General features: G+C 36.5%; 1 protein-coding gene across 1 annotated transcript in view; it reads right to left on the bottom strand.

The window, feature by feature from the left end:
- Positions 1-12,950, bottom strand: part of LOC140160606 (kinase D-interacting substrate of 220 kDa B-like) — a 193,419-nt gene that overhangs the window by 63,077 nt on the left and 117,392 nt on the right. Inside the window, 3 exon segments of the mRNA XM_072183850.1 lie at positions 2,066-2,164; positions 2,717-2,815; positions 10,893-10,991. Coding sequence (XP_072039951.1) covers positions 2,066-2,164; positions 2,717-2,815; positions 10,893-10,991 — 297 coding nt within the window.

The following is a 12,950-nucleotide window of genomic DNA, read 5'->3' as shown; positions in this document are numbered from 1 at the left end:
TAGGAAAAAAAATCCATATCTTCAATACGAAAGGTCAAAATTTTCAATTGATCGTCGGCCTTTCACCCCACCTACATACACTTTAAGTATAAATCATCAGATTTATAAAGTTTACTTCAAGTACTGTTAAATATCAAAAATATCAATTTTTAATGATTTGCCATAAAATGTGTATTAAATTGTGAATTTCAAAAAATCAAAATTATTTGATATCAGAATGACATTCTTCGTATTCAGAATGCAATTCGATAAGTCTGATGTGCTCTAATGTCCCAAAATAAATACTGTCCAATCGTTCATACCCCAGCCCTTAATGCTCCTGTAAGTGTGCAATCAACCATGATGAAATTTCAAGCAAATATTTTCATAACTCTGAAGACATTTTATTCATTTATAAAACAATACATTATAATCATGATTTTTCAGTCTATTATTATATCATCACTAATTTGGTAGCAAAATATTCCAAAGTAGAGCCACTTTGTATAGTGGTATAATAGTGAATGTTTTCCTTCAAATTCAGCATTTATTATTGAAAAAACTATGAATATCATATCATTTTCGTAAAAATCTGCTCTCCACGCTTTCCAAAATAAATCCTTCAATAAAATTAAAATCATGTTGCAACTACTCAATGTGATGACACACGAGTGCGTGTGCTGTACAACATTAGCATTTGGAAACTTGATCTTGTGTAAAGTATATATCTTATTGGGGTTAGGACATATAGCATGCAAGCAAATGCAGTCAATGACTTTTCAACATGTTCATTTCTTCAACACTCCAAGGTTTTGTTTCTTTTCTCTCCTTTTATTGGGCTATTCCTTTAAAATCCACACTACCCCTGTGGAAGATTTTGGAAATATCTGCCACAGGGGAATATAATTTCAATTGGAATGAACACATTTAGCAGCTCCATTTGCAACTTACTCTCCCTCAGGGGAAGATTCAGGTTGAATCTTTCTCAGAGGGTGTATGAAATTCAAATGGAGCTCCAAATGTGTTCATTCCATTTGAAATTCATACTCCCCCTGTGACAGATATTTCCAAAATCTTCCACAGGGGGAGTGTGGATTTTAAAGGGAATAGCCCATTCTATTCTTTCAGTAAACTAATACATGCACAATTTGTTTAACGAATAAAGATGACGACTCCATGGCTTTGGATTTCAATATCTTATTTGTAATAGCTAAAATAACTATTATATAAATTTGATACTTGACTAATAAGAAAAAAGGAAAATAGAAGACAGATTTGCTTTTGAATTCAAAGGGTACACAGCAGGTGCCAAGACAAAAGAAAAATTATTTCATAATTAGCTTTATTAAAATAAAATGCACACATCCCCTAAACTCTTCTCCTCCTTCATCCCTCTACATTCTAAAGATTTTCAGTAATTAACTAGAATTTTGTGGTTCTCAGGTTGCACGGTTCTGCATGCAAAGAGTCAGCGGCAATGCCTCTGCCTTGACACACATTATCTTAACCGGGGTGATTTCTCTTGCAGCGGGGGGAAGAAATTAAAAAAATTCAAATTCCTCTCCCCAAAAGAAATAAATTTATGTAAAATTAGCATATTTTGTGATGAAACCAAATATAATTTGAAGACCACTAATTGCCACCCTTCCTTCAAATCCAGCAATACTGTATTTCCTTGAATAGTTGCCCCCTTCAATTATAGACGACCCCACCACTTTTTTCAACCAAGATGTTTCAAAAATGCTGATATTTCTATGCTATCTTGTGTAGTAAGCTTCGGCAATTGGCGAAAATCTGGTCGTAAACCGAAAGTGAACCGGAAGTCATCGTTCCCAAGTTCATACTTCGTTATTTCAGCGTGAGATTTTAAGTTTACCTAATGATTTTAATGGTTCTAAAAAACCTCTAATAAACGCCCCCTTTTGGAAAATGCAACATCCCTGGGGGCGACTATTCGAGAAAATACGGTATATGCTTTATGAGTTTCAAGAAATTACACTCATAAGCTTGGATGGACAGACACATAATACCTTCGGTGGAAGCATAAAAAATTTGACAAATTCTATCTAGTGTCCGAGATACTAACCTTGTCTTGTACATTGACATAAGCTCCCTGAGTCAAGAGCAACTCAACTACCTCAGCATGACCTTCTCTTGCAGCACAACACAGACCAGTCATACCCTCCTGCAGAAATAAAATAACAATTCAGTATTCATATGCTTGATGTTTGTTTGGGTGCTGTTTTTTCTCTACTTCAACTTGGAAGTGTGATTCTATTATCATTAGGTTTGTCTTAGATGACCATGTGCGTAGCTTTTAAATTTTGAATCTTATCACATTATTTTCCCCCATGTGTCAAGGTTTTTTTGTTATTTCTTTAATTTGTCAAGGGAAGTCAGAGAATTTGGCTGAAATAAAAAAAAAAAATTCTAAAAAGGTTTCTATAGATTTTTTCAGTATGCAGAGAGCATGCAGACCTGTACAAAACATTATATTACTGATTAATATTTCTTGTTGAAATATTGGGAAATAGGCAAACTTATGTTGATTTCTGCATTATTTGTTCAAAATGTTTCAATTTTGATTGATTGATTGATATCGATCCACTGATCAATTGATTGACAGAGTTGACTCGCCTTGTCCACAGCATTGATGTTAGGCTTGTGACCAAGAAGCATTTATCTATTTATTATTGATTGATTGATATAGATCAATTGATTGTAAGAACTAACTGACCTTGTCCACAGCATTGATGTTAGGCTTGTGACCAAGCAGCATTTCAACTACCTCTCTGTAGCCACCACGAGATGCCACAATCAGGGCTGTCCAGGAATTCTGCAGAAACACAAACATATCATTGGAACAGGTTAATAATTATTGTGTAAAATGAAGACACTCTGGAGATGATTATTTGTATTCTGACATTTGCATCTATGCTTTCATCTTTTTTATCTTATCCTCCTTCCATTTCTGTCCTGACCTGTCTGTCTGTCTGTCTGTCTTTAATTTAAATCAGTGGGAAAGATTTCAACAATGATATATATATGCAGAGCACCCCAGCAAACATAGAAATGTTTTTAAAACATTCTAAAGACAGGGGAGTGAGAATTTCAAATCAAGCTGCCTGAATAGGTGACTCCATTTGAAATTTACACTCCCTGTGTGCAAGATTTATATCACATCTTCACAGGGGGTTGTATGAATTTCAACCGGAATAGCCCATTATAGCAAAAAGATGTAAAACTACATCATTTGATGGGTGACTCCATTTGAAATCTACACTCCCTGTGTGGAAGATTAAGGTCATGTCTTCCACAGGGGGTGTATGGATTACAATCGGAATAGCCCGTTATAGCAAAAAAAAATGTAAACCAACATCACTTGATTACTCCCCATTAGATTATTGATACTTTCAATATTCCTCTTCCTTCTTTCTGTCTTTATCATCTTTTATATTACTCCACATCATCATAAATTCAACATCAAATTCTACACAGAATTGGGTTATCGTCCCTAGATACACTATTATGATTATGATGACTGAATTGATAGAGTCTGCTAAGACTATGATGGTAAGTAGGTCACCTCTTTCCTGTCGCAACATACTGTGTTACATTGATTGAAAATTCATAGAGAACGAGTTGACAAAGGAATAAGTTATATATATGATATGTTATATTAATAAGCTACGCACCTGATTAATGACTGTTTCAACTTCATTATACCCGCAAATTATTGATGAGGCTATATGTTTTTGTCTTTGTGTATGTATGAATTGTTTGCAGAGCTAAGTACTCCACACAGCAACTTTTTATCAGTTGTGTAAGGAAAGAAAGAATGAAAGAGAGAAGGAAAGGAAGAAAGAATGCATGAAAGAAATGAAGAAAGGAGGAAAGAAAGGAAGAAAGATTGAAAGAAAGACCTTTTTGATAAGGCGCTTAATAAACGTCATTTTATTATTATTTTCTTATCATTTTAAGAAAGAAAGGATGAAACTAAGAAAGAAAGAAAGAAAGAAAGAAACAAACAAACAGACAAACAAACAAACAAACAAACAAACAAACAAAGAAAAAAACAAAGAAAGAAAGACAGTCAGCAAAAAGAACAAAGTGAGCAAAGAATGAAAGAAAGAAAAATGAAAAAAAAACAAAGAGAGAAAGAATGAGCAAAAAGAAACACAAGAAAGAAAGAAAAAACCAATTTTCTTGCAGAAACCAGTCAGTAATTCAACTCCATGTAATGAAATACCATGTTAGACAAATGTGTTCGTCTTTAACGAGTCAAATTGCATCATTGGTATCCTACTGGTGCCTCCTTCGCCTTATCGTCATGGAATGAGAAAGTGACAAACCCACCCTAGCTCCCTCGTCATGAATATTTGATGGCGACAAATTGAACATGTGTTCTCACTGATGCATGTGACGGCCTATAAACTGTGGGGAAATCACTTTATACCCCCTAGTATGCATGCTGTTTAGCGTCGACTGGCCGGACGGCCATCCATCTAGCCCACACTCTCAAGGAAGTCACAGGAATATTAACATAATACGGTTTACTTCAATGTACATGTTTTGTCAAATCATGTTGTTAGTTAACTCCAGCGCTATGCATTTGCTGGAAATCAGGTCATTCGGCTATTCCATTTAAAATCCACACTACCCATGTGGAAGATTTAGTTAAAGTCTTCTAAAGGGGGAGTATGAGTTTTAAATAGAAGAGACATTTGGGTAACTTCCATTTGATGTACTCACTCCTGTTGTGGATGCTATAGGTAAAGTCATACTGCAGGGGGAGTATGTGTTTCAAAATGATTAACCCTGACCAAAACATACTCCCTCTATTTACAACATTTCCAAAATCTTCCACAGGGGTAGTGTGGATTTCAACTGGAATAGCCCATTGTTTCTATGGGTGTGCTTGTACGGGGGTGCACGCTACCATGTCTAAGTTGGAGAGTCCCAAACACTGAGAATAATTATGCTTATAATTCCATCTCATGAACTATCAAATCCAGAGTTTGAACCCTCATCCCGATCCCACATTTTGATCTCCCAAGACTTCCTAGGAACATGGAAGTAGAAGACACTACTCTTTCCATGCTGGTAATAAGGTAGGTTGGACATGTGACACAATTTTGACATGGGTCACTAGTGTTCCGATTTACAAGAAATATGGTCACATTGCAAACTTTCATCTTATCCATCCTATCTTGGAAAGAAATATAGGCCCCCAATGTTTGATTTAACTTTAAAACTCCCATTCCGCACTCCTCACGGAGCCAGTGAAAGCCCAACTTCAGTAGCCGCTCCTGTACTGTGTGTGCCAATCAAGTTATCTTTCATTTTCCAAAACTAAGTAGCCACTCGGGCATTTAATGCTTGGTAACTCTAGTTGCCTGCCAATGTGATAGTGTATATGGATGCATGTGTGTAGGGGTGGGTGTGTATATAGCTGCAAGATATGACTAGCGTTACACAGTCCACCATTATTATTATGACTCCTAGTCTTATCAAAACAGTTGTTTGCCTGGATTGAACAGGGATGAAATTATCACTTGTTCGGCCGTCCGGCATCTACGAACGGCAGACGATGGACGGGATACGTTTTTAATGTTTCTCACGTCCTTATGATTAGAATGGATGTAGGTTCGGGTGAAATTTGAAAACCAAATTGAGGAGTTACATGACGACTGAGTGATGTTTAAAGGGTAGTTATCTTATTTCAAGAAGACATCTTGCTTCAAACAGTTATGGTACAAACCATTGCAATATCAAAAGAGGCTCATAAGAGAATATTATACTAGAAAATTATAAAATATTTAGCAGTAAAAACAATAAAGCCCTCCTCCCAAAATATAACTGCATATGTCAGTTTTTATTATTTTTGATACACAGTACCAAATAGGCTTAGGATTTATCATTTTAAGAATATTTCTGAAAAGGAACATTCATTCATTTTGCCATTAGCATGTTAACAACAAAATTATAATTTGAAATACCCAGAACCGCGACACAATTATTCTGCAAATCAAGGCAGGTCAATCAACAAATCGGTCAACCGTTTTCTTTTTCTTCTCCTCTCCTTCTTGAATGAGGCTAACAGCATTTTAGCCAAGCGAAAAGAAAAAAAAATCTCTACATTCTATGGCGGACACAAATCTGGTTATCCACCGCTATTTGATTAACACTGACACCTCTGGGGAACACCGTGGCTATCAGCATGACCAACTGATCCACAAAAATCAAAGTAAAGCAAATCTGAAGACATAATAAAACACTTTTCTTCTTCACTTAAATCGCCCCCTTTTTCTTCACTGAAATAAACCATGTCAAAAAAGCTGACAATAATTGTGTCTATATCGTTTGTTAAATTGATGACTTCCTTTTCTGTCATCGATTTTTCTGTCGCTTGTGAGAGAATTCATTTTAGTTTCGCTGACAACACAGTAAATCCATTATCTGCCTTATACCAAGGTAGCAGTAGAGAGCTGCCTATATATATTTTTTTATCCTTTATGCGTCTCTGAATATTAATCCCTATGGGGTTTCTTCGATTGACTCGGTATGGGCATCATGGTTATAAGCCCGAGACAGAATTGACGGCGGATTTGCACGTCAAAATGACTTCCATCCTTTTCAGATGCGGAGTTGAGCTGAGTAATTTGTGAGTGTAATTAAACAGTACAAGGTTCATTTAGCAAGATAAGACATCTCACTTAGGCACACACATACAAATGCAACACTGGCTGGAAAAAATGTGATTTCCCAGGAAGATTTCACTCCAAGATAGCAAATTATTTTTCTGTAATTTTTTATGTATTTCTTATATGAGATATCTAAATTTTCCTCCAAATCCCAACATTCCCCTCCATATCCCCAAATTTCCCTCCAAATACAAAAATTTCCGTCTAAATCCAAAAAGTATCTGCAAATCCAAAAATTGTCCTCCCAAATCCAAAATTGTCATGCAAAAATTTCCTGCCACATCCAAAAATTTCCCTCCAAATTACCAAATTTCCCAGTGTGAGCTTCCTGGATATATCTTTTTCAAGACAAAAATTTCCCTCCAAATTCCAAAGTTTTCTTGCAAATCCAAAAATTGTCCTCCAAATCCAAAAATATTCCTCAAAATACAGAAATTCCCTGCCAAATCCTAAATTTCCCTTCCAAATTCCAAAATTTTCCTGGAATGAGCAGACCAAATTTTTAGCAATCAAGCTGGTTCTCAGACATGTTGGCATCAAAGAATGGGCAAAGAGTCCTACAGCCCACTTTATAATTTTATTCTTTAAAATTTCATGTCATTTCATCTTCTTGTCTAACCTAACCCTAACATGAATATGAAGAGTTAAGGTTATGGTTTGTACCCTAAACCCTACACATAAACAACATTTGCTGAACTTTTTTTTTCACTGCGAGTGAGAGAAAAAAAAACCACTTTTCTCATTGTCACTGATAATTTTGTACACCTCAAGGAGACCCCTAAAATTGCAAGATTATTTACAAATATCTATCTTATCATTATGTTCATTCCTTTTAGTCGGCATCCTAGCAGAACTAAATAGAAAACAAGGTGGTCTCTAGACTGAACTAAAGCCAGTATTTGGTTTTATGATATTATGCTGAAATTCATACAGAAAACTCCATACAATGTTTTGGTGAAAATGTGCATTTATCATAGCTGACCTAAACTTTGCTTTTCATTACAGAGATGATAGGCGTTGGATAGCCTTTGACCTCTGCACAACCTACCCCCAGTCCCCACACACATACACAATACCAGGGTCGTTGCAACCGGGTCAGCCATGGCTGCACCACTTTTTTGACAAAAAAAATCCAAAAAGGGGAGGGGGTAAGCACTGCACTGTACAGTATCAGCCTCTCTATTCTTGCCATCCAAGAAGAAAATATTATATTATGCAATCAAAACATCAATGAGAAATAGTCATCAGATCATAGGACTATTATAGTTTAGTGATACCTCACTAGACACAATGCCCTGATCATCGACTTCTTCATTTTCAGGTTGGCTGTGCCACTCCTTTCAATAATTATAATTGTTTCATTTTTTTCCTTGCCTTTCAAAACCCTACCCATCCCTCAAACCTTACATGCTTACCCTGAACAATACAAAGCCTTGGCCCTAACCCAAAACCTTTGCCCCCCCTCCCCAACAGGTTTTACATGCATTGTGTACCTAAAAATGCGAGACCTTTGCCAACTTGACCCCTTCTGGGGGGTCTCAGCCAGCCCAGACCCCGTCATATGGCCGCCCCACTTTTTCACACCTTGCTACGGGCCTGCACAATTCAAATGACCTCTATTCTATAGATCAAGAGACAAGTCTAGAGTATAATTAACTGATATATAAGAGACAGAAAAAATATTCAAGATTTTGGCCAAGCCTAGCCAACATACATTAATCCTTCATGTTATTGCATGGGTGACATTCAGTAGTAAAGTCAAGTGCAAAGTAAGCCTCCACTGCATTTTTTTTCATTGAAACCTAGTCACCTGGGAATTTTTTCTAAGCTTAGCATAAACCCGCTCACCCGAAATGCTCCTGGGCTAAAATTTATTTTAAAAAAAAATGATGCATATTATGCACGGTTAAAGTAACTATAGAGAGAGGGACGATTTTTCTACTGACTTAGCAAGGTTACCAAGCTGTTTTGATTAGGTATTAGCATAGCCTCGCAGCAAAATACGCAAGTCAATCGGGACAAGCGCAATCTTGCAGTTGAACTGAATCAGGCACTTTGGTCAAGAGATTGTTTCTAGCCTGTCTAGGAACCAACCCGGAGGTATTTAGTCCCCAGGTGATTACACTGCTCAGTTATCTATCTTAGCAAAGTATAATTATAGATCTGGGATTTTAACGAGTGAAAGCTTACTCCTAATGATTTCTTCTTGTCAACACTTGGACTGCATACTTGAATGGATTATAAAATTAATGTTTTGGTTCTTGTCCAGAGGATTTTCATGAATTGATGAGGGAGGAGGTGTTTTTTTTCAATGTAAAATTAGCATTGTCAGTAGTTTTCGGTCTTCTCCAACAGTGCTCGGGAAACGATGAGGCCCTTTTTTTTTTTTTCAAATGTGAGATTCTGAGTGATAAACCCCCTAGAGTACCACAAAAAGACTTGGAAGTGATGCTTGTTCTCTAATAAACTTATTTATATGTATGAAGATTTCATAAATCATTCCAAAGTTTTAAAAAATTGAAAAATCTAAAAAAAAAAAAAATCTGACAAATCCCAGAAATTGAGGAGGGAGGGGACGAGAACCAAAATATTAATTTTACACGGCCTCATTATAACACATACCCAAGTATGTATTTTTGCATCAAATTGTAGCAAAAATAATAATAAACTTAGTTCTGGCACTAGCTGGAAGCCAAAATGGGGAATTCTGAAATATCCTTCTCAGGAAATATTATTTTTGTCCTGACAAAATGGGAAATTCAGGAAGATATTTCCCCAGGAAATCATCTTTGTTCCGGCACTAGCCAGAAGCCAAAATGAAGAATTCAGGAAGAGCTTTCCCAGCAAATCTTGGCCTTTGCAGGGTAACAAGATTGTTTCTAGCCTGTCTAGGAACCAACCCGGAGGTATTTAGTCCCCAGGTGATTACACTGCTCAGTTATCTATCTTAGCAAAGTATAATTATAGATCTGGGATTTTAACGAGTGAAAGCTTTACTCCTAATGATTTCTTCTTGTCAACACTTGGACTGCATACTTGAATGGATTATTATCACACATACCCAAGTATGTATTTTTTGCATCAAATTGTAGCAAAAATAATAATAAACTTTGTTATGGCACTAGCTGGAAGCCAAAATGGAGAATTCTGAAATATCCTTCCCAGGAAATATTATTTTTGTCCTGACAAAATGGGGAATTCAGGAAGATATTTCCCCCAGGAAATCATCTTTGTTCCAGCACTAGCCAGAAGCCAAAATGAAGAATTCAGGAAGAGCTTTCCCAGCAAATCTTGGCCTTTGGAGGGTAACGTATCTTTCCCAAATAAGAAAATGAAAGAAATTGTGGAAACGCTGCTCTCTTAAAGGAGTATTTCGTGATCCTAGCATCCTCTATTTATGTCATTTTTCATTAGATATCCACAAAAAAACCTATTCCCAAAATTTCAGTTGATTCCGATTTTATGCGTTCATGAGTTATGCATGATTATGTGTATTACACTGCTCCATAGACAATGCGTTGTAATTTCGTTCTGGTGCATTTCACGATATCTTTGCTAAGCGAATTAATCTGCAAGAAATATTTTGTACATAAACATTATGTAGCCAGAGGTTTCCAGTGATATAAAAATCTCAACTTTTTTTTGAGAAAAGTGGGGGATGAGGCTGTGGATCACGAAATGCCCTTTTAATGCAGGGAAAGTAGTTTAAAGGGAAATAAGCATAAGAATAATTTTTTCTAGTGATAGTCACCATGGTCAAATTATGCGTATTAGAACCAGGGAAAGGCATTTTTTGTTAATTGACCTTTTCGGTACGTCTCATAATTCATTGCAGTTAGACTTGAGACATCGTCATTTGACGTCACGCCAATTTGCAATTAGCAGTAATGTTGTTCGCTAAACGATGGGCACATCAAATGACCACATCTCAGGTCTACCCGCAAAGGCTTATGGGATTTACCGAAAAAGGTCAATAGGCCTAGACCTTTCCCCCTTTATACATATCCCATAATGCAGCATTCCATGAAGTACATGTGCAGGGAATATTCTCACATCTGCATTCAAACATCAGATTTCACATACTGCTTTCAACCTCATACTAAGACAAAAGAAAGCAAACTACTGGAATAGTGCATGATGGAATATAGTAAGAAAGGTCTATTCCAAGCAAATAAAAAAACAAACAGAGTGTAAAGAGTTTTGACTTACCATTCCAGCAATGTCAACGTTAGCACCATTCTCCAAGAGAGCTTTGACACAGCCAACATGTCCTTTCCTAGCTGCCCAAACTAACCCGGTGGTTCCATACTGAGTGAAAAAGGAGCAGAAAAGATGATAATGTAAGTTGCATGGCATGTCATCAATACAGTACACAGGTCTCAAAATAAACCAAAGTTGAAGGCCCTCTTAAAAAATCCAGGGGCCCTGGCTTAAAATCAACTGGCCCTAAGGCACACCTTATTTTGAGGCCTGATGGTACACAAAATTTGCACACAATATGGCATAAAAATACAAACTGACACCAAAATTTGACATAGGGCCTACATCGACAATACAGGGATCTAATTCAACACATATCCAAAAACGAAAGGCTGGTAACTTTTCTGTGGGGCTGGTTAAATTACAAAGTTACATGCCAAACTGACTGGTAGCAATTTATTTACTGCTCAATATGAGTCCAATATATAGTGGAAATGAAAAAAAAATTGTATCAGCTAGGCAGGTAACTTTTAGCAGTTACCTGCAGCATGGCCAGTGCCAAGAAAAGTTCTTAGCACGATGGATCTACCCTAATAGCTAACATTTATTAAACAAAGTTGCCAAAAATGTTCAGCCCAAATCAAGGTCAAATCATCAAAAGTTGCCCAAATTTTCTCTCAATCATTGGATTGGTTTCTATGCGCCTGGAAACTAAAGTGGCTCGGTATTTAAAGTCGCCGGATGGTAATGGAAATTGCCAAAGTGGCTTGGTACTTAAAGTCACCGGATCCAAAGTTGAAAAGTTACCCAAGATTGATCACATTTCTATCAAAATATTCAAATGAGTTCATAGGCCTTAAACATGGATATTCATAAAATATACACAGCGCCAGAACTAACTTTGATTTGTCTAATTCCTCTCTCAAATTATATGTGGTACAGTTAGTTTGTAAATGATACAGTTTTTCGCCAGCAGCACAATCATTTGGTCTATTTTATAGCAAATTTGCATTAAAAAAATATTGGCAAACAAAAGAAATATTAATGCATATGAATCAATAACAGTGCGATGACCTTAACTGTGACATAGCCATGATAGAAGGTAGATAAAAGTCACAGATACTAAGTTCAAAGTCTGCTGTTAAGTTGTTGAACCCTCCAACTTAATTAAATTCCCAACACCATATTCTGTTGGTACATATTAGATTGGTTTCATTCAAATGTACCAAATATATTCTTTAAATATTTAGTCACATCATTATTGAACTATGGACTCTTGTAACAGCCAGCTACGTGATTTTGTTTCATATTTTTTGTGTTATTATTTTGTTTTTCAAGTTAAGCATATCCAGGCATTAAGGTGGTACTACAGCCCTTGATAAATTTGTGACTATTTTTGCATTTTTCTCAAAAAATAATAACACACTGGTAAAAAAAGTTATGTATATTATAGGGGCAAGGAATCCAGTTACTACACTGGAATTTCAGTGACTCAAGACAAGCGGTACGTTATTTATGGTAAGAAAAGAGGCACCCCTAGAATGTACCTCATTTCTTAACATATATAATCAACCACTTGTCTTGAATCACTGAAATTTCAGTGAAGTAATTGGATTCCTTGCCCCTATAATATACACAACTTTTGTTACCAGTGTGTGGTTATTTTTTGAGAATATGCAAAATTAGTCGCAAAATCTATCAGGAGGTGTAGTACCACCTTAAGAGCTCAAATCAGAGTGATAACACTGACAAAACTTCATCCAAGCCAACTGACCTGGTTAAGGGGGGGGGGAGGAGTCGCTACAGCTAGCCACTCCAGGTATTACTGGACAGGCAAGTGTAACCGACAATCAGCTGTTACCCTGATCGGAACTGACTGTAACAAGGTCTTTATCATGAATCATCTGTCCCATCTTTTCCTGATGTGCCAAGAGGAGAGTTGATTTGATTTAATTTTTTTTATCCAGCAGAAGTGTTGAACTGGGGACCTCTCACACAAAAAGCAAAGGCCTTAAACAGTGTGCCATCCTGCTACTGTAATTGTAAGTCAATGACATAATGGTGTAA

Source organism: Amphiura filiformis, chromosome 9, assembly GCF_039555335.1.
Source record: "Amphiura filiformis chromosome 9, Afil_fr2py, whole genome shotgun sequence".
Taxonomy (NCBI): Eukaryota; Metazoa; Echinodermata; class Ophiuroidea; order Amphilepidida; family Amphiuridae; genus Amphiura; species Amphiura filiformis.
This window is presented reverse-complemented; position numbering and strand designations above follow the sequence as displayed.